This window comes from Didymosphaeria variabile (assembly GCF_027946475.1).
Source record: "Didymosphaeria variabile strain IMI 356815 chromosome Unknown scaffold_3, whole genome shotgun sequence".
In the NCBI taxonomy this organism is placed as follows: domain Eukaryota; kingdom Fungi; phylum Ascomycota; class Dothideomycetes; order Pleosporales; family Didymosphaeriaceae; genus Didymosphaeria; species Didymosphaeria variabile.
In genome coordinates, this window is record NW_026611622.1 from 465,461 (window position 1) to 485,703 (window position 20,243).

The 20,243-nt window shown below is 50.8% G+C and overlaps 7 protein-coding genes across 7 annotated transcripts; 4 read left to right on the forward strand and 3 right to left on the reverse strand.

The window, feature by feature from the left end:
- Positions 1-113: 113 nt before the first annotated feature.
- On the forward strand, positions 114-2,150 carry N0V89_003499 (uncharacterized protein; the record flags this gene model as incomplete). The annotated part of the gene is made up of 1 exon (XM_056212301.1): positions 114-2,150. The coding sequence occupies one exon, from the start codon at positions 114-116 to the stop codon at positions 2,148-2,150; it is 2,037 nt and encodes a 678-aa protein (XP_056072609.1).
- A 129-nt stretch (positions 2,151-2,279) lies between these two features.
- N0V89_003500 (uncharacterized protein) lies at positions 2,280-4,412 on the reverse strand (the record flags this gene model as incomplete). The annotated part of the gene is made up of 6 exons (XM_056212302.1): positions 2,280-2,870; positions 2,927-3,018; positions 3,071-3,574; positions 3,885-3,938; positions 3,997-4,262; positions 4,312-4,412. 6 exons carry the CDS (start codon positions 4,410-4,412, stop codon positions 2,280-2,282), a joined length of 1,608 nt encoding a protein of 535 aa, XP_056072610.1.
- A 620-nt stretch (positions 4,413-5,032) lies between these two features.
- On the forward strand, positions 5,033-6,223 carry N0V89_003501 (uncharacterized protein; the record flags this gene model as incomplete). The annotated part of the gene is made up of 3 exons (XM_056212303.1): positions 5,033-5,315; positions 5,452-5,897; positions 5,948-6,223. The coding sequence occupies 3 exons, from the start codon at positions 5,033-5,035 to the stop codon at positions 6,221-6,223; spliced, it is 1,005 nt and encodes a 334-aa protein (XP_056072611.1).
- A 691-nt stretch (positions 6,224-6,914) lies between these two features.
- Positions 6,915-8,849, forward strand: N0V89_003502 (uncharacterized protein; the record flags this gene model as incomplete). The annotated part of the gene is made up of 3 exons (XM_056212304.1): positions 6,915-7,305; positions 7,350-8,423; positions 8,551-8,849. 3 exons carry the CDS (start codon positions 6,915-6,917, stop codon positions 8,847-8,849), a joined length of 1,764 nt encoding a protein of 587 aa, XP_056072612.1.
- Positions 8,850-10,301: 1,452 nt separating this feature from the next.
- On the reverse strand, positions 10,302-12,627 carry N0V89_003503 (uncharacterized protein; the record flags this gene model as incomplete). The annotated part of the gene is made up of 3 exons (XM_056212305.1): positions 10,302-10,613; positions 11,268-11,689; positions 12,324-12,627. The coding sequence occupies 3 exons, from the start codon at positions 12,625-12,627 to the stop codon at positions 10,302-10,304; spliced, it is 1,038 nt and encodes a 345-aa protein (XP_056072613.1).
- Positions 12,628-14,188: 1,561 nt separating this feature from the next.
- Positions 14,189-14,963, reverse strand: N0V89_003504 (uncharacterized protein; the record flags this gene model as incomplete). The annotated part of the gene is made up of 2 exons (XM_056212306.1): positions 14,189-14,572; positions 14,604-14,963. The coding sequence occupies 2 exons, from the start codon at positions 14,961-14,963 to the stop codon at positions 14,189-14,191; spliced, it is 744 nt and encodes a 247-aa protein (XP_056072614.1).
- Positions 14,964-16,837: 1,874 nt separating this feature from the next.
- On the forward strand, positions 16,838-18,300 carry N0V89_003505 (uncharacterized protein; the record flags this gene model as incomplete). Its single annotated transcript, XM_056212307.1, has 3 exons — positions 16,838-16,885; positions 16,945-17,759; positions 17,820-18,300. 3 exons carry the CDS (start codon positions 16,838-16,840, stop codon positions 18,298-18,300), a joined length of 1,344 nt encoding a protein of 447 aa, XP_056072615.1.
- Positions 18,301-20,243: the final 1,943 nt, after the last annotated feature.

The following is a 20,243-nucleotide window of genomic DNA, read 5'->3' on the forward strand; positions in this document are numbered from 1 at the left end:
CTTACACTGGCCTCAATTATACTTTCCCCAAATACAATTCTTCAGGATATGACAATGCGATTGCAGCAGGCCAAACAGTTTCCATACCACGTGGTCAATACTTGAGCGTTCATATGCTCGCGGCTTCTGAAGATGGCATGGCTCAGGGAACCATCAACGCAACTTTCTCGGACAATACCACGAGCTCGAGTGCCGTACTGGTGCCGGCATGGTGGTCTTGGCCGTATCCGACGGGCGGTGATCTCGTCTTTCCGTATAGGCTAACGAATGAGAGTGTGGACTGGAATCGTAGCAACATCTTCCAGACCAGAAGTTGGCTTGACAGCTCGAAGGAGTTAACGTCTTTGACACTGCCAAATGTCACGGGCGGCTCGGCGACAGATCCCGGGGGCGCTGCAATTTCATCACGATTGCACATTTTTTCGTTGACGCTGGTACCCGTCGTAAGTGACGCTGAGGGGCCATCGTTGAGCGTGCAATATGCCAGATCGACGCAGAAGTGGGTGGAAGGTAGCGATAAAATCCAGGTATACGAAGTGACGATTAATAATGCCGGCGCAAAGGATATTCTACGAGAGCACGCTGTCGAAGTCAGCATCGATTCAGCGGGCGTCGAGACCGTTACACCAGGTTACATCAAGAGACTCCGCGCTGGTGACCAAGTCAGGGTCAATGTAGGTGTCAAGACTAAAGAGGGCGTGGAGTCAGGAAGCACTGGGGCTGCGACTGTGAGTGTAGAAGGCAAGGGCCTGGACTGTTCCAACTATATCTTCAATGCCACTTTTGGTATCAAGGAGTATGAACCGACTTACGAGTCAGTCTACACACATGACTCACCAGACTGGTACAACGACCTCAAATATGGTATCTTCATCCATTGGGGTCCTTATGCCGTTCCAGCCTGGGGAAATGTAGGAGACAACGAAACGTACGCGGAGTGGTACTGGTGGAATCTCAACAAGGGGCCGAGCACATCCGATCAGACCTATCAATATCATCTCGAGCACTACGGACCTGATGTAGTCTATGATGATTTCATCCAGAACTTTTCGGCCTCTGCCTACAATCCAAAGGACTGGGTCGACCTTTTCGCTGATGCTGGAGCCAACTATTTCGTCCAAGTCAGCAAGCATCATGATGGCTATGCGATCTTTGACCTTCCAGCGAACGTCTCAGAACGTACTTCCGTTGTACAGTACCCGCACAGAAACCTCCTCCAAGAACTGTTCGACGCAGCCGAGGAATATCAGCCACATCTGCACAAAGCAACATACTATTCCCTCCCGGAATGGTTCCACCCAGATTATCGCAAGTACGGCTTCTCTAGCTGGCCCGGCGGCAACGCGACGAATCCCTTCACGAACGCCACACTACCTTACACCGGCTACGTCCCAGTCGACGACTACGTAAGCGACGTCATCGTCCCCGAAATGCAGACCCTTGCAGACATGGGCGTCGAGATCATGTGGTGCGACATCGGCGGTCCAAACCGCACCGCCGAGTTCGCCTCATCCTGGTTCAACGCCCTTGCTGCGCAAAACAAGCAAGCCCTTATGAACGCGCGCTGTGGTCTGCCAGGCGACTTCGACACGCCCGAGTATGCGCGCTACGCCGCTGTGCAGCCGCGCAAGTGGGAAACAAGCCAGGGTATGGATCCTTACTCGTATGGGTACAACGCTGCTACGCCTGTGTCGGCGTATATCAATGCTTCGTCAATCGTGACGTCTCTTGTGGACATCGTTTCTAAGAACGGAAACTTTCTACTTGATGTAGGTCCTACTGCAAACGGGACGATTATAGAAATTGAGCAGAGAAATTTGAGAGAGGCGGGGACGTGGATTAAGAGTCATGGTGAGGCTATATTCAATACGACATATTGGAGCGTTACACCGCAGGAGGGAACCAACGTGAGGTTCACTACGACTGCTAATGCTTTCTATATCTTAGTTCTGAACAAGCCAAACGCGACACTGGCTTTGAAAAGCCCGGTGCCGTGGGTCGACGGTGACGAGGTGAAGGTGGTTGGAGGCAGCAAAGCTGGCACAGTTGTTCCAAGCCAGAAGAGGGAGAATGGCAGCGTTGTCCTTCAGGTGAGCGAAGAGATAGCAGATGCTGATGAGTACACTTGGGTATTCAAGATTGAGTACTAGTTGGATAGTCCATAATGTGACTACAAATCTTGATTCGAGACCTCTTCTTGCGGGATTTGAAGCGACAAAGATAACAGAAACCTTGCACTTTCACTAAGCTATTTAGACTTCTGAAACCAAGGAATGGACTCACTCGTCCTCAGTTTCAAAATGATATAGCTTCGGCTCTGCCCTATCCTTCTGCATCAAAATATACCTGCCCACCCACCACGGCAGCACCTGCGTAAGTTGAAACTTCGCGTGAGTAGTCGTCGGCACCGCAAAGACATAGTCCAGCTCTTCCAAACTCCTCTGTTTTGTCTCCGGCATGAAGCAGAAGATCCACGAAAGAGCCACCAGGTTCAGACCCGCGTAAAAGCCAAAACTACCCGTTGGCGTGAACTGCTGCAATATGCGGGGGAATGTAAGACCTAAGACAGCGGCCCAGAAGTTGTTGGTCGCAACAGCCCAGGACATGCCGATCTCGCGGTGAGAGAGTGGAAATACTTCGGCGGAGTAGACAAAGGCGCAAGGTCCCTCACCTGGACTGTAGAAAGCGACGAAGAGGGAGATGAAGAGGGCTATGAGGCCGAGGTGCGCTGCTGAAGACTCGGGAATGTAGAAGGAGAAACCGGTGCCGAGGAGAGTGAGACACATGAAAGGGAAGGTGGCGATGAGGAGCGTGCGTCGACCCCATGTGTCGATCGTGTATAGGGCGGGGAATGCGAATATGAACATCGTCTATACGCGTTAGTGGGGCTAGTTGTGCGGTAATAATGGGGATCAGAGCCTCTTACCATGCCAAAGCCCCAAGACACAAGCAGAGCCACGATATTACTTGCGCCAGCTTCTCTAAAGATGGTCGAAGAGTAGAACGCAATGATATTGACTGCAACATGTTAGTCGCGGAAGCCCAAGGAGGGCAAGAAGGGAAAACGTACTCCCACACATCTGCTGCGCAGTCATAATGACACCCGAAGCCTGCGTTGCGCGACGTACGCGCGGTATCGTGAAAAGCTCAATAAATCTAGTGACCATGTTATCGGTCTTCGCAACTTCCCGTGCTTCTATCATGGCATCTTCCACCTGGATCTGGGCATGGATGAGATATAGGTCTCGAGCTGCTTGTAGCGGCGAGTTGCGCAGTCTGAGGAGAGCTTGATACGCTGCCCGATGCCGACCCTTCTTAATGAGCCAGCGAGGCGACTCTGGCGCGAAGAAGATACCAATAATAAGTGGTACAGCGGGTATAAAAGCGGACCCGAGTTGAAGGCGCCATGCGATGTCTCCAGTATTGACAACGACGAGGTTGGCAGAGAAGCCAAGCATGATGCCAAAGGCGACGAAAAGCTGCCATGACATGACTAAGGCGCCTCGAATAACAGTGGGTGCATTCTTGGCCGAATATACTGGGACGGTGACTTCTTTGAGAGCCATGCCAATCCCTAGAAGGATGCGACAGACGAGAATTTGAGGCTAGGTTTGCGCGACGGCTTGGCCTATAGGACCGAGGAGACTAAAGATGGCGCCGATAAAGATCGTTCCACGGCGACCGATGAGGCTGTTGATTGGGTCTGAGAACCAAGCAGCACTGTAAGAGTCAGTCTGTTCTAATTGCATTGATCATCGAGCGACCTAGATTTACTCACAAGAGCGCAATAGTCATGTATGGTGTACTGTTGATTGCGCCTATAATCCATGAGTTCCTTTCGCAGGTTCCCGCAGCAGCGCATTCAGGTCCAACATCCGCAATACCGAAGGCCTGTGGGAAGGACAAATTTGCACCATTGGAGCCTGTCTGGTCCCAGCCTGTAGAATAGCCTATCAGCAAGGTCTATGTGTCGCCAGGAAGAAGCTGTGTTCGTACCTTGAATTGCCGCACTGATGGAGTTCAGGATGATCGTAAGGTATAGAGCCTTGGGATGCCTCCATCTGTGATCCCTCTCGACTCTCAAAACCTCGCGATCATCCTCGTCTAAATCGATAATGCTGTCATAGTGCTCAGGCGACTGAGCGGCAAGTGCACCCTTGAACAAGTACGGAAGCGCATCAGTGAGCTCAGAATCGTGCGCAAATTTCTCTACATCATGTAGTAATCTATCTTTAGGGATGCCGGTGAGTGGATTATGAATTCTGGAAGCGTGAGTCACGTCTCGTGGAGGAAGACAACAGATCTGCTTACTCGCCTGTAGTATTGCGTTTCATGCTGACCACACTCTTTCGACGCACGGAACCATCCACGATGGCTCCGTCGTCGAGATGCTCTTCAGTGCTCTTTTCCATTGCTTTGGCTTATGATTCACGTTTCGCAAGGAGAGGAGAATCAATGCTGGCCCTTTGACAGCTTTTTGGTGGTAATGACTGCAAGGAGAAAAGGGCTGGGAATATATAGAGACATGATGAGGCTCCAAGAATGCGGAGAAGTCTGGGGTGTGGAGTACTCCAGAGTGAGAGGCTTGGAATATCAGCAACGGCGATGGTTCGGTCAAATGCTTATTGGTTGCATTGCATGCGTTGGTTGCTTCGGCGTGGCGCCGAGCCAATCAGTGACTTTCGACTACTTCTCGGGCCAAGCGCGAAACTATCTCCATATTTTGTTTCTGTTTGATCAACTGGTCACAGACGGTAATATTCAGCACCGATAATGTTTACGCATTAGTGCGTAGTCGAAGGCAAGCATGACAGATAAAATCTCGCCGGCACTGGGCCGAAAGAAAGTTTTGACCTTCGACCACTTGGCTTCGATCACCCATAGCTCGGAATGGTGCCGACACGGGCACATGTGGGAACAACGCTGGATTTTACGTAACGACACCGCGATGCAGTGAGGTATATGACAAGCGACTGGGCCGAGATCGTTGTGGTATCGTATGTTTTGCGCGAAGCTCCTTTCACAATCAATCATGTCTTCCACTACCACAGAAGTTTTGCAGCGAAAACCACGCAATGTTGCGGTCAATACAAATCCTGAGCATGGCCTCCACCTGGTCGAGTCAGATGTTCCTGAGCCGGGCCCTAAAGACTGCCTCGTCCACGTTCGCGCCACAGGCATCTGCGGCTCTGATGTCCATTTCTGGAAACATGGAAAGATCGGTGATATGATAGTCGTCGGGGAGAACGGGCTTGGTCATGAGAGTGCTGGTATCGTGATCAAGACTGGTAGCGAAGTGACTCGGTTCAAGCCAGGTTTGTGCCACCTTGTGCCGAATCGACGTCCGCTGACACTGAACCACAGGTGACAGAGTTGCCCTCGAATGCGGAATACCTTGCTCGTTACCAACCTGCCATTATTGTCGTACCGGCCGCTACAACGCATGCCCAGATGTGGTATTCTTCTCGACGCCGCCGTATGACGGAACCTTGCGCAGATACCATGTACATCCCGAAGCATGGTTACATGCCTTGCCTGACCGTCTTTCGTATGAAGAAGGCTCGCTACTGGAACCTCTTTCGGTCGCTCTCGCCGGTATCGATCGGTCAAACTTGCGGCTTGGTAGCGCACTTGTCATCTGCGGAGCGGGCCCCATTGGTCTAGTCACGCTGCTTGCTGCACATGCTGCAGGTGCTGCTCCAATTGTGATAACGGACATGGACGAAAATCGCTTGCAAGTGGCCAAGAAACTCCTTCCACGTGTGCGTACGGTGAAAGTAGCCCGAGAAGATGCTGCGAAAGACCTGGGAACGAGAATAATCGAGACGCTAGGGACAGAGGCCGAGCTGGTGCTGGAGTGCACTGGCGTGGAATCTAGTATCCAAGCGGGCATATATGTAAGTGGAAAACAGCTTCAAGATTTGCAGGATGCTAACAATAGCATCAGGCAACACGGTTTGGAGGCTCCGTCTTCGTCATCGGAGTTGGAAAGGACTTCCAGAACATACCGTTCATGCATCTTTCTTCGAAGGAGATCGATCTGCGATTTCAATACAGGTACCACGACACCTATCCGAAAGCTATCAATCTAGTCAACGAGGGATTGATCGACTTGAAGCCTCTGGTGACTCATCGCTATAAGCTAGACGACGGCGTGGATGCTTTCGCGACGGCTTCGACTCCAGGTGCAAGGGCTATCAAGGTGCAGATCCTGGATGATTGAAGCATAGGTTTCCGTAGTACCACCCGAAGTCACGTTAAAACGCGTGACGTCACCATATTTTGGCTTATATCTTCTGCGTTCAGCATGTTGCATACGACGAGATCCACGTGTAAATAGACAGAAAATAGAATTGCACTTCCTTTCCTTGCATAATTCAGTGGTACCTAGGTATGTAGTTAGAGAGAAGTTCACTTTCCCCAGCCGATTGGCACGATCACAGGTGACTATTAGCGTCTTGGCGACCAGACCACTTTCCATCGCCTCCACTTCCACCTCTTCCAATGTGCGCTTTAGCGAACATGAATTTTCTGCTTTTGATCGATTCACGTCATGAGTGCGACGCAGCAAGCCTCGCGTAAGCCGCCGGCCTGTAATGAGTGTAAACGCCGGAAGGTTCGTTGCTCGGGCGGCGATCTGTGTGCCAACTGTAGACGAGATGGGAAGGTCTGCGCGTACAGCTCACCTTTAGTGTTACTGTCTGCTACTGAAAGGTTCGAAAACAGTCGCCGTTTATTAATTCATAGCTCACTAATTCAGGCGCCTTGGAGCAGCCGAGCGTCGCATTCAATCATTGGAAACGGCTTGGAGGCTGCATCTGCCAAATATCGATCTCGAAGATGCCATCAAACGCGTGGAAGCTCGAGCATCAGAGTCACCGTTGGCGTTGGCGGAAGCCAGAAGTTCAGATGAGATGCGGTCACGGATGCAAAGGCCCACACCAGAAACAGAACAACCTTCTCAAACGAGTCCAGCAGAGGCCAGCAATGCCGAAGACTACGAGTTTGACGAATCGCAGGATTTTGACAACACCACCGATGGCATGGGTTTCCTGGTTGCTAAGCCTGGAAAGGCCGGCTACATGGGTCCTCAGTCTGGAGTTGCCGCTGTGAAGTTCCTGCAGTCGTTACACTTGTACGGGCCGTTTCCCGATGCTGGCATGACCTCTTTGGATAGCGCCGACATGGAAAGCTTGCCAGTGGCTTCGACTGCCGATGCGACTCAGTATATGAATGACTACTTCTCCATCTACCACACCGCTTACCCCATTCTCCATGAAGGCACCTTTCGTGCTCGTGTCTCCGGTAGGCAAAGTTGCCAAAGTCACATATTCGTGCTAATTGTGCAGGTGCGCTTGCAAAGCCAAGAGACGGCTCATGGCCTATTCTATACAACATTGTAATGGCTATCGGTGCGTTCGTTGGCCAGACAGAGGACAACAATTGTGATATCGCATTTTACAGAAAAGCTCGGGCAGACTTGAAGATCGATGTGATGGAAAAAGGATCTCTCAGCTACGTACAAGCGCTTGTCTTGATGGCCAACTATCTCCAGAAGCGCAACAAACCGAACGCTGGCTTTGTACTCATTGGGATCGGATTTAGCATGGCTTTGGCAATAGGCCTGCACCGTGAATTCGGTCCACCTCATTCAAGCCCCTTCACCATGGAAATCCGGCGGCGTGTATGGTGGGTGTTATTCATTTTCGTGTCTGGCGCGCAACTCACTCTTGGTCGGCCACCAGTCTCCCTTGTCGGCGTCAACGTTCGCCTCCCCAACAACTTAGATGACCAGGATCTAGCGGTCGATATGGAGAGCTTGCTAGCTGCAAAAGAGGGGCCGACAGTTACATCTTGTCTCATCTCGCAAGTGAAGCTTGCTATCATAGCCAATTCGGTTCAAACGGAGCTTCTTACCAACCAAATTCCCAGCGATGCGAAGGCGCTCCAATTAGATGGCAGGATTACCAAATGGCGCGAGGACCTACCGGGCTACTTCGATCTGACTGTGATGCTGGATAGATGGTTCGAGATTCCGAAACGCATACTAGTATGGCGTTCGTTCCATCTCCGCATTATTGTTAATCGGCCTATCGTTTATCAAATCATCACCGCAAAGGGGGACCTTGACGAGAATCTCATTTCGGTTCAAGCATGTTTGAACGCTGCTGCGGAGTGCATCGCGTCGATATGCAACTATACCGACCTGGCAGCCGACATCCCGCGTGGCCTTGCATGGTATGCTACGTACTGGTTGATTACCGCAGCCTTCGTTCAGGCCACTTGTTTTATATATGCCCCATTGCACACGCTTGCTGCCGTCTGGCGACAACACCTGGAACATGCCGTACAGTGCTTGGGCAAGCTCGGTGTATCGCATAGTATGGCACTAAGGGCTCGGGACATCCTCAAGAAGCTGCTAGGTACGTTCTCTGGTGTAGCCTACTCGCTTTGCGTACGCTCAGTGATCTGTTGTATGCTTGAAAAGCGCTATTCTCCATTGATTTCTACTCTCCATGTCTGATGACAACCATTTGCTGATGTCTGCAGATCAAAGCGAGTCGCCGGCTTTTGCCACAGCATCGTCTACAGCCGTGCCTCACATTGGCTCCGAATCAACTTCAGGGTTTTGGCAATCTGCAGCACCTCCGTGGGGTACGGCTCAAGACTCAGCAGGCCACTTCCAGATGGGTCCTTTGTACGGCACAGAGGGGATGATGACGTTTCCATGGTACGCGGAGGGTTCCACCGACGCTGAGCTCTTCGATGCGACTGGTGCTATCATGCTCCAGATGGACTCCAACAACTCCGAATCTCACCTCAATCACGGTTCTTGGATGCCTGGATAGCACTGAAATCACCGGGTTTTCTACTGCTGCGCTTACGGATAACTGATCTCAAATGTCTCCGATGGCATCAACACGATGAGCTTTTTCCTAAGATTTTTGGACAAGTTCATTGGTGCAATCAACGATCTCGTACAAAGTCTACAAGCGACGCTTAGGTGAACATCATTCCACCATTCGCACAAACAATATCCCCAGTAACCCATCTAGATCTCTCCTCGCAGAGGAACAAGACTATCTCCGCGACGTCGCTTCCCGTCCCAGCCCGTGGTGCCGCTGGGGTCTTCTTATTCTGTTCCTCCATCCGAGCCAGGTGGACCTCTCTCCCGCGGACCTATACATATCTGTATCCACCGGGCCTGGATTGACAGCGTTCACATTGACGCCGTACTTATGGCCCAGCTCGGTTGCCCATACCCGCGTCAGACCCTCCACTGCAGCCTTCGACGCTGCGTATACGGACTGTGTCGCGAAACCTCCTCTTGCCGAGATCGATGAGATGTTGACTACACGTCCCCCTCGTCTCGTATGGGAGATGAAAGCCTGCGTCATGAAGATGACAGCACGCACGTTCACGTCCATCACGTTGTCATATTCCTCTTGTGTAACTTCCTCAAGCGTTGTTGCTGCGGATCCAAGGCCAGCATTGTTAACGAGGATATCTAGCGCCGCAGTATTGAAAATGGAAAGGGTTTTGGACACGATCTTTTGGGGAGCAGAGATGTCGCGGCTGTCCACTTGTATTGCGAGTGCGTGCGAACCGAGGTGTTCGACTTCTCGTACCAAGCTTTCTGCGTGGGGTGTAGAAGACGCTGACACGAACGTGAAAGCGACCTGTCAATGAATGAGCGCGAAAGTTCAATTGTTGTAAAAGGCACATATCTCTGCTTACATTAGCTCCTTCTTTAGCCAGAGTCAAAACAATATCTCTTCCGATACCACGAGCGCCTCCCGTTACGACTAGCAAGGAATTAGTCTGGTTCTCTGTGATATGGAAGTGGCTCCAGATCTCTCCGCCAATTCTAGCTGAGCTCTCCGTAGCATCAATACTCACTAGCTACTTTGTTCTTAAGCGACATATCTGGAATGCAATGATGGGAATACGTGGGCTCTAATCTTCAGGCGTCTGTCTCTATCAAAACCTTCTACAAGAGAATCGAAACCGCCCAACATTCTAAACTAGTCCCTCCTTGAACGCCATCAACCATCGGTGACCTGCCGGCTACTCGCCCGCTCGGCTACCAAGTCGACTAAACGTATTCAAGCGTTGCGCTTGATAGTGCGGAACCGACTGCACTTGCTGATCGAAGTCAGGCGGATGTCTGAGCACAACTCGGCGCGATGCCGAGCTAGCTCGGCACCCCTCCGATCTCTTGAGCACGACCCACAGGCAACGATATCGTGTCGCTGGCTGTATATTCGAGCAAGGCCTTATGATGAAGTCAGTTAGGATCACTAGAAGTCTTCCTCCTTAGGCTTTGTCGCCACAACGCCCGCCTTTATCACACGATGGAGCTCAGGACTGTGGAGTGCCATCAACGGTTGCACGCGATACGTCTCATCAGCAAGCTGCGCAAGTTGGGCCTCGACCCGCGCCTGCGCTGCAAGATGGTATTTGAGGCTGAGCGCCTCGACCAGATTTAGGTCGAAGGCGTAGAGCTGGACGAGCGCCACAAGCCTTCCTCTGTACGGCTTCATCGTAAACGGCCTACCAGGGCATGTCACAACGTCTGGCTTGGGTGATCCAAACGACAAATGGGACTTCTCCTACATCGAGGATTTCATCAGCATCTCTATAGGTGCATCCGCCATTTGAGACAGCACATCATGGCCCCTCGGTGATAAGCAACAGGGCCACCGTCACCTCTCATATTTTCCAATCAAAGTTGGACCCTTCAGACCCTTGGTTCTCATAGCCCTGCAATCTATCATTCTTCTCTGTGCTATTGCGATGCTTATATGCAATTTGCGCCTGTGTCGCCGAGAGACTACCAATCATGCGATTAGCCACGCTGAGCGAAATTCTGAAAAGTTCGCAGACTGCGTCTCTGTGTGAGGCAGCAGTTGGTGATATGAAAAGACCAGATGATCCCTCAGGGTTGGAGGGTCAGAAACTTTATTCTCGAAACCATTCGATAATGCCAACGGATACATCGGGGTACGAAGACTACAGACACTGAGTTACGGCGAACATCTAATACACTTCTTTCGAACAATAATCTAAGTTAATTGCGGGGATTGTCTTTCGAAGGATATTTGAGAGAAGGCGCCCACGTCCGGATCACGCTACCATTTGTTCTTCATATTCCTATCACACAGTATCCGTGCCACGAACAGGAAGAGTGCTCCAACTGTCAGTGTAAGGCCCTAGTGATTGATTAGTTGGCTTAAGACCAAGTTTGCGAAGGCGAATATACGTACGGCGAATACGATCACGTTGTTGTAACCGTCCTGCACACTCTTGCCAACAAGAGCACCAGCAATTGGCGTACCAGTGAGTGTCGCAATAGCAGCGAGTGTAAAGAAGGCGCCGATGCGGGCGCCGATGCGATCCTCCGGAGAAATTTGTGCCACAACTGCCGGGGTGACACTGATGAAGATGCCTGAGGTGAACCCGTATAGGCATACAAATGCGACTACGCTGGCGACGTTGATAGCTGGCAGCCACATAGCCAAGCAAAAGACACCCGAAAGTAGCGTCATTGGATATAGTAGGTTGAGTCGGCCAAATTTGTCTGCCAGTAGACCGCCGATGATGCGTCCAAAGAAGCTGGAACCGTTAATCAAAGGCAGAAGATAGCTATGAATCGTTGTAGATGGATGGTGCGCAACCATGTAAGGCTCTATACGGACCGTAAGCGACCGAGTTAGTGTAAGTAAATAATCTAGGACTGACCGATGTAGTAGTAAGGAACATATAATCCTAGGCTGGCGACGAAGCTTCCAACTGCTAGGACAATGTACCTCGGATCTCTGAAACCGTTGAAGTCCAGCAGGTTTCTATGCGTGATTGTTTTGCTTTTCTTTGGAGTTCTCTTGTCCGACGAGATGCAAATGGCGACAAGAAAACAGCATAAGAAGAGCAGCGCTGCGACTCTTACAGACCAGCTGAAACCTATCTTCGGTACAATGCGCGAGAACATGATAGGTAGACAGACACCACCAACGCTGCTTCCGCCAGCAACTACTCCCATTGCTAAGGCACGACGCTGTTTGAAATGTTGCCCTGCGACAGCAAGTGCTGGCTGCACAGCTAAAGACACCATCAGGCCGAACATGACACCCTATCACGATCAGACAAGTGCTTCATATCGTTCTGGTACTAGCCGGCATACTTGTGAGAGAAAAGGCTGCCATATGGCCCCGGCTTGAGAAAACGAAAGTCCAATAAGGGAACCACAGCAACCTAAAGCGGCAACGGGGTATAACCACTGCTGATAGTCAGAGACTCGCCTTGCTAGCAGAGCAGAGAGGTACCCACCTTCAGCCCGTACGAATCAAACAGGGCACCAGCGACAGGTCCAACAATGTACATCAATGAGATCTGAAGCGTGCCGATGAAAGAGATTGTAGAAGAGGAATATTCATACAAGTAGTCAGTTTGGTAAAAGTCTTGGAAGTAACCAAAGCTATTCATGAAGCCGAAGGATGCGAAGTAGACTAGTGCAGAACCAACGACGGTGAGCCATGCGCGAGCTCCTCCTTCCTGGATGTCCGACATGTCGCCATCTTCGATGTCTGAGACGTGGACGGTCGCGTCCACTGGCGTTTTCTCTTCCATTGTGGCGAATTATCGATGTGAAGGGAAAGTTGGGAAAGCGATACAATAGAAGGCGGATCGTTGGTACTGCAGTACACGAATTTAAGCTACATGAATGCCCATGCAGCACCTACCATTAGCCCAAAGAGGTAATAAGGCAAAGCTCTTGCTCACTGGTGGCGAATGCTGACGGCCTGCCGGTCTGGATTTTTGTTTTGTGTCACAGTAAGCGCCTAGGCCGAAGCCGGTAGCACTCAAGCGGAAGCTCCGCGACCCCTGCCTTGAGTCATCCGTCTAGACCTTCGTACGCTCGGTGTGGATTCTTGTTCAGACATGCAAAGCCTCGGTTCGGGAACAGGCATAATAAAACACCTCACATCAAACTTATGCAGGGACCAAGTCTGCCGGTACAAGCGTTGTGTTATTTTGGGTTTGCATGGTATCCTTGCGGGGACCTGAAAATCCTACTGTAAGTATCGCGGGATCTCATGGTGGCAAGACAATTAGATTATGGAGTCTCCGGGCTTGTATAGTAACAATTATATGTATTCAGTTTGCTTGGAGTGTCGTCATTGATGGTTGTATCTCACGTTGGACGAGTGCAGTCCAGAAGCATTAGATCACATTTCCAACAAAACAAGTATATGCAACCAATTGACTCTATAGCTACTACAAGACCATCCCTAAACCCCTTTCAGATCCGTGAGAAAGATTGAGAACAAGATCGCTATACCCGACGGGTGACGTTCAAACGTAAGCCGTTCTTCGCGCAAAGAGTAAAACTCGGTAGGAATTCCATTTCAAATCCAGGCTCGAACGAGAGATCGTAGCGGCGGAATACTGTCGCTATCGCCAATGACATCTGCAGCATAGCGAGCCCTTGGCCTGTTGTGCGTCAGCAACTCATCTATGTGGAGAAAAGCCAATGAGTTATGTACTCACCAAGACAGTTCCTTGGGCCATAAGAAAATGGAAAGTAAGATCCGGGCTTCGTGGATGGCCGATCTCCGCTCCACCGATCTGGGTTGAATTGATTCGCTGTCTGCCCCCACACGTTTGGATCACGGTGCACTGCACTTCGTTAGCTGTATGTCAACAGAAGTTGAGATGCATTGTCTCACCCTGTGGGTTCCAGAGTGCAAGGGTAGTGTTCGCAGGGAACATCACACCATCAACCTCGGTATCCCGACTGCAGTATCTGAAAGTGCCAAATCCTGGTCCATGCATGCGGAGAGTTTCTTTTATGACACAGTTTAGATATGGTAGCTTGACTTGCTCAATAGAAGGCATGACACAATCGGACGGGATGGCGCTGTCCAGCTCGAGGCGGAGCTTCGTCAAGACATCTGGATTCTTCAGGAGTTCGTAGATGCAGAAGGTAATAGTGTGAGCAGTTGGATCTCCTCCCGCGACTAGAAAGGTTACTGCCCCAAGGGTGTGAGAAGAAATACAGGTGGTGAGCTGAACGGATTTACAACGTACCATAATTGTCCACAAGCTCTTTCATATTGAACATGTACTGCCCTTTACTGTCGCGTTGCCTGCACTCGTAAGACGATGTACCGCTATAATTCTCATTCACCTACTTGGCAAGGATCTCGAAGATCTTCTTTCCCGGCTTGCTGTCAGGAGTGTCGTTCTCCCGACACTTCTGTACGGCGTGATTGGCCATTGATCTGAGCTCTGCAATTGCCGCATGCATATCTCGTGTGCTTTTCAACAAGGGTACCTTTGCTCGCAACGGGAAAAGTCCGCATTTCATTAGTTCAGGCAGCACGGTCTGGAAGATCTGCATTACGCGGCAGTTCTCCCCTTGCTCCATGGCGTGGAGGTCAATGCCAAAGGCAACCTCGCCGACGAAGTCCAATGTGAGTAGGACGTTCACCAGCGAGAGGTCAATCACTTGCTTGGTGACGGCAGCTTTATCGAGAAGCCCAACATATTGCTGTAGTCTGTCAACGGAGATCTCGGAAATAATCACTACGTTCATGACATACCGTAAGGTACTTCTTCAAACTCGAAAACTGAGCATTGACAACAGCTGGTCCGAAAGCAGGCGCCAAAGCCTTCCGCTGTTGATGCCATCGGGACTGATCCATCTGAGCAAATAATGCATTACCGCTCAGTGGCTTAAAGCCTTCATATTGAGCAGGCGCCTTGGGCCAATTCTGGTTCGCGATTTTTGCGACGATGGAAGGCTCTCCAACGTAGATGGTGCGGTCCCAAGGGCCGTTCCACTTCCAGGCTCTGTCAGGTTCGATCATCACATCGCGGAAGCGTGGATTACTCACGGTCTGGAAGACAGAGCCATACTGTACATGCCAACGGCGCCACTTTTCGTGTATGTCGTCCGCCATAGTTTGGTCCAAGTTCCCTGCCCAGAAGGAACTTATTGGTGGACCAGGAAATTGTTTTAAGGCCTTCCGGTATCGGTGAAGGAAGCGTGCCGCCAAGAGTACCACCAAAGCCACGAGCACGACGGAACCCACACGCAAGAGCGGGCCAAAGCGCGCTTCGCAATCGAAAGAAAAATTTTTGACGTTCATGACCATGATGATGATGAAGACTGTTCAGAAGTTGAAATATTCGCTGGAATCATCGAAAGGACGCTGATTTATATACGAGGATGTCTTGTATGATACCCTAGGCACAGTAGCGGAGTCAAGATACACCTATATCGTTTAGATTCTAGACTTGCTCTTGGGCCTTGAGGGATCACGAACAGCAGTCGTGTAACATTCAGAAAGCAGTCCAACATGCTTCGTTTCCTGAAATCGCAGGTGGCAGCACTGAAAGATGGTTCTAGAGCAAAGTCGACGTTCCGAGTACCCTGGGCGAACTCGTTGATAGTTACCGTACGCGTTGATTGATACACCCATGCCGCTAGTAATCAGTTGGGTCTTGGTGCCCAAGCCATGTCCATGATCACAAGACGAGCTCTGTGCACGGCTCACCGCGTGAAAATGCAATCAAACGTTACTATGTACCTATGGTACTCACCGTCAACGTGAAGATAGTGTCTAGAACGTGTGCCTATCTACAGCCGTCCGAATGCAAGGGGAAACTTCCATCTCGGTGTTAGTTCCCCTCGGGAAGATGGTCTGGCCATGGCATCAGGATGTATAGAGGTCGACCTTGGGAACATGTAGAGCTAAGATCGGCGGTCAAAGGAATCGGAGTCGCCGCGAGAGGCTTGCATGAACGAGTCGAGACTGCTGCTGTGAAGTCAAATTGCTAAAATGGTCATGCGGGACGGTGCACGGTAAGTCTGATGGGAGTCAAAGCTCGGATCGTTGTGTATGAACAGGTTCTGGCCATGCGCTTAGATCACTCAGAGGATCCCATCCTCGGTAATGCGGAGCCCTACCGCCGCATAGGATACACATATACCCAGTCCCCGTGCATTCGGTAAGGGTTGCCTTTCTTCTTTCAGACGCACTGCATGCAGATCATCATGCTGACGGCTGAGTTGATGGCGAACGATTAACGGCGCCACCTCACGCTAGGGGCGACAACCCCGGACGGAAAAAGTTTGTCAGCCTGTTGCACCCAATTCATTTACTCAATTGGGTATTTTGTCGGCAGACAGCGCGACTTTTGCGAGTTCGGTGTCGCACGTAGATCGGCGTAAACGACGGTAAGACTTACTGTTACACAACAAACCCAGACCATCAATGTCAGCGTGGAACACCTGAACTTCTGTGCCCGCGCAGTATCACGAATTTGCTGCGACTGTATGCAGCGCCATCAACAGGAACATACAGTTGGCGTTGGAAGGCCCGGCTAGAACCAATGCTCCAAGGTTCTAGGGATAGTTTAAATATATGTTCCCAGCAACGAAAACCAGCAACTGCATCTATCTTTTATTCATTTATATTGACTTAAACTGACTCTCTTTGAAGTGCCACAAGACTGAAAAGCGCAATTCACGATGCCCGGAAGACTTCTCTCAAGGAGCGTTGCCCCTCCAGCTCCCCATCAATTGCCTGCGTTCAGAATTATACATTTCAACGATGTATATAACATCCAACCAGACACTCGAGAGCCAGTTGGAGGCATCTCTCGGTTTCAAACGGTTTTGCGGAATTATCGTGCGAAATATGAAGGGTATTCGCCCATGTTGACACTGTTCTCGGGTGATGCGCTTAACCCTAGCCTCGAGAGTATCTTTACCAAGGGTGCGTAGTCATATGTCGCACAAACATCAGGACTAAAGCAAGCAGGCGAACATATGATCGAAGCACTTAATGACGTTGGCGTCAATTTCGCATGTCTTGGTGTAAGACCCCGCATCCCACGACCGAGAAAGCCCCGATCAAAGAGCTAACATATCTCTAGAACCATGAGCTGGACTTCGGAGTTCCGCATTTTCAAAAGCTCGCGGAGAAGTGTAATTTCCCTTGGCTCTGCGCAAACGTTCTGGACCCTGCGCTCGGAGAAGAAGTGCCTCTAGGGCGCTGCAGTAAAACAGCCATAGTCGAGATGAACGGTATCAGGATCGGTCTGATCGGACTCGTTGAACAGGAATGGTTGGCAACCATCAATGTGCTGCCACCGAACCTCATCTATCGCTCCGCCTCTGCAACGGCTCGAGAACTTGTGCCATTGCTACGAGATCAAGGGGCAGACTTCATCATTGCGCTCACACATCAACGAGAGCCTAACGATGTCCGACTAGCGCAAGAGTGTGGCGGCCTGATTGATTTGATCCTGGCTGGGCATGACCACTTCTATCGTGATTCCCTTGTGAACGGTGTACGCATAGTGCGGAGCGGCACCGATTTCAAGAATCTTAGCTACATTGAAGCACGAAGAGGTACCCCAAGCGCAGCAAGGGGCAAAATCTGGGAGATCGATGTTGTAAAGGAAGACATTACGGCCGATGTACCTGAAGATCCTGAGATGAAGGCATGGGTTGAAACCGTGTCCTCAACTCTGCGTGCACAGCTAGAGCAACCGGTTGGTACTACGGTAGTGGATTTGGATGCACGCTTCACAACTGTGCGTCGAATGGAGAGCAATTGGGGAAACTTCATCGCCGACGCTATGCGTCAAGCCTATGGCGCTGACTGTTGCATCATTAGCTCTGGTACTATTCGTGGGGATCAAGTGTACCCTGCTGGTGTGATTACCATGAGGGATATTCGTAACTGGTGAGTCATCTCAATGTCAGGTCTCATTTCAAAGTAAATCTGCTGATTTAATCTTTGCAGCCTTCCGTTCGAAGATCCAACAGTCGTAGTCCGCGTGACTGGACAAGCTATATGGCTGGCTCTTGAGAACTCAGTCAGTCTATATCCCGCATTGGAAGGCCGCTTTCCCCAAGTTTCTGGCATTACGTTTGATTTCGACCCATCCATGCCGCCTTTTCAACGCGTGAAGTCTGCATGCATTGGAGGTCTACCGATGGACCTGGAAAGGACTTATCTATTGGCAAGTCGGGACTACATGGTGCGTGGCAAAGACGGGTACACCTCCCTGGTGTCCGATGACGTTGAGGTAGTGGTTGGTCCTGAAGAAGGAGATCGAATCTACAAAATAGTGCTGGAGGCTTTCAGTCGATTGACAGCATTGCCGTTTCAGGCACCACTGCAACATGCTGCTGGAGATGATGCTAGGAGCCGTGTTTCGCAGAAACTTACAGTAAATGGTGCCATTGCTCCAACTCTTGAGGGAAGGATCGCCGTCATATAGCGCAACAATCCATTTAGATTTTCGTTCAATTGACTCCGTGGACCATTCGTTGTCGTCCGATTTGGTTGTAACAGACATGGTGCCCGAAGATGTGTGACGAAGAGTGTTTTCATGCGATCGAGTACGAACTTGAGAACGACTGGTTATTGACTGGCGTATACGACAATACAGTCCTGACAACCGCACAGAATGTCAAGATTGATAGATACAGGGACAAAATCTAGTGGATGGATTCTCTAGACGACCAAGTACCAGACAAGCAGGTACATGAACATGCTACCAGGCACAACGAGGCGACGGTGACACACTAGAAGCACTCGAAGGTATTCATATTACGGATAAGGACTCTAATTTGGCAGGCTCTACTTACAATTCGACAAGACTACTTAGAAGAATTGCTGGCTTCCGCTTCGCGACGCTCAGGACCTTAACCGGACCAGCAAGTCGCACTTGGACATCTGCAGCCATCAGGAAAGGCTACAGCATCTCAATCATCCGCAGGACACAAAATCAGGGCTCGAGTACTGCACAAGTTGGGCAAGCGTCGAAACGACAAGCCGTCAATGCTGAAGATGTTGAGGTCATCGACTTAACCAGGGAACGACCACACCTGCATGCATTGAATATCATTTGGTCGTTTTATCGGTGTTGCAAGTGATTAGGGATGTTTGCAGGACTAGATTGCGTTTGTTGCTGTACTACGCTCGAATCCGCGGTGAACCACGACGCGTCGCGCGTTCGCCTTCACTTCCACCTTTCACTTCCACCTTTCACCTCCACCGCGAGCGCGTTTTTGCGCCTTGGCAATTGCTGACTCACGCGCTAGCGTCGTCGCTGCCTTCTATAAAAACCACGGCCGTCGCGCTTCTCTTTCCCTTTCTCCACGGGCGTTGTGTTTGGTTGCTGGTACTCACCTTAATTGGTTCACCTCAATTGGCACTTCTCGAAAGACTGACCTCTTTCGACTCCCCAAGAGCTTCCCGTGACCACGCTCTTGGAACCTGTTCAGCGCCGGGCTGTTCAGGGCAGGTTCGTCATGTGTCTTGATCGACTGGCACGCCTGCAAACAGCTTGCCCGGGAGCTGTTACCCAAACGCATATCGAAGCGCTTTGATGACTGCAACTTGCTTGCAGTGCAGGTTCCTCAAGGTCTGTCCGATGATTCATCAGTTTCACGAACGCGCGCCCTCTATAAAAGATACAGTGCATCAGACCAGCCTGCGGGGCGACTCGAGAGTCTCGTCTACCCATTCCAAGGGGGTCTGTTGGTATGGCCAACTCCTTGAAGCTACCTCAGCGCCTTCACGGCGGCAGCGCTGAGGTAGGCGGGTTATCGGTACTGGATCTTCTGAGCTTGGCCTTGGAGTCCTTTACCTAGAGTCATCTGTGCGGTTCGCAGATGCGCCTGCGGCGTCGATCTTACCACAGAGTTTTTTATGTCGAATGGGTTGCCACATCCAAGGTCTTGACCTTGAAGGATCGCGAACAAGCGAAGTACCGATCAGGTTTTCAGAAGGTACGCTGAGCCACCGAGCGGAAACTACGTTCAGTCCGAAAGGGCGCTTTCGAACGGGCTTGTCTCCCTCATCGAAGAATTTTTTTACTACCACACACCTTTATAAGGCTTGACCATTTTTTTTCGTTGACGGTTCGGGCGATGCTCGATCGTCGAAGAAGATCTTAGGAAGAGAAGCGTACGGTTTGCTCAGTTTTATCAGGAAGGAGCGCATGTTATCCACCGAGTATACCGCAAGACATACGCCCTTGTCCAAAGTTTCAATCGAGCCCGAGTCGATCGCCAACGCGCAGTCCAGACCTAACCTTGAATCCGAAAAGCCGTTTCTTTCACACGCCGCCGCACTTTCAACAACACCTCGAAGGCATGTCATCACAGCCCCAATTCTCGACTCCCCTCTACTTCGCACTCTGAATGCAGCAGCCCG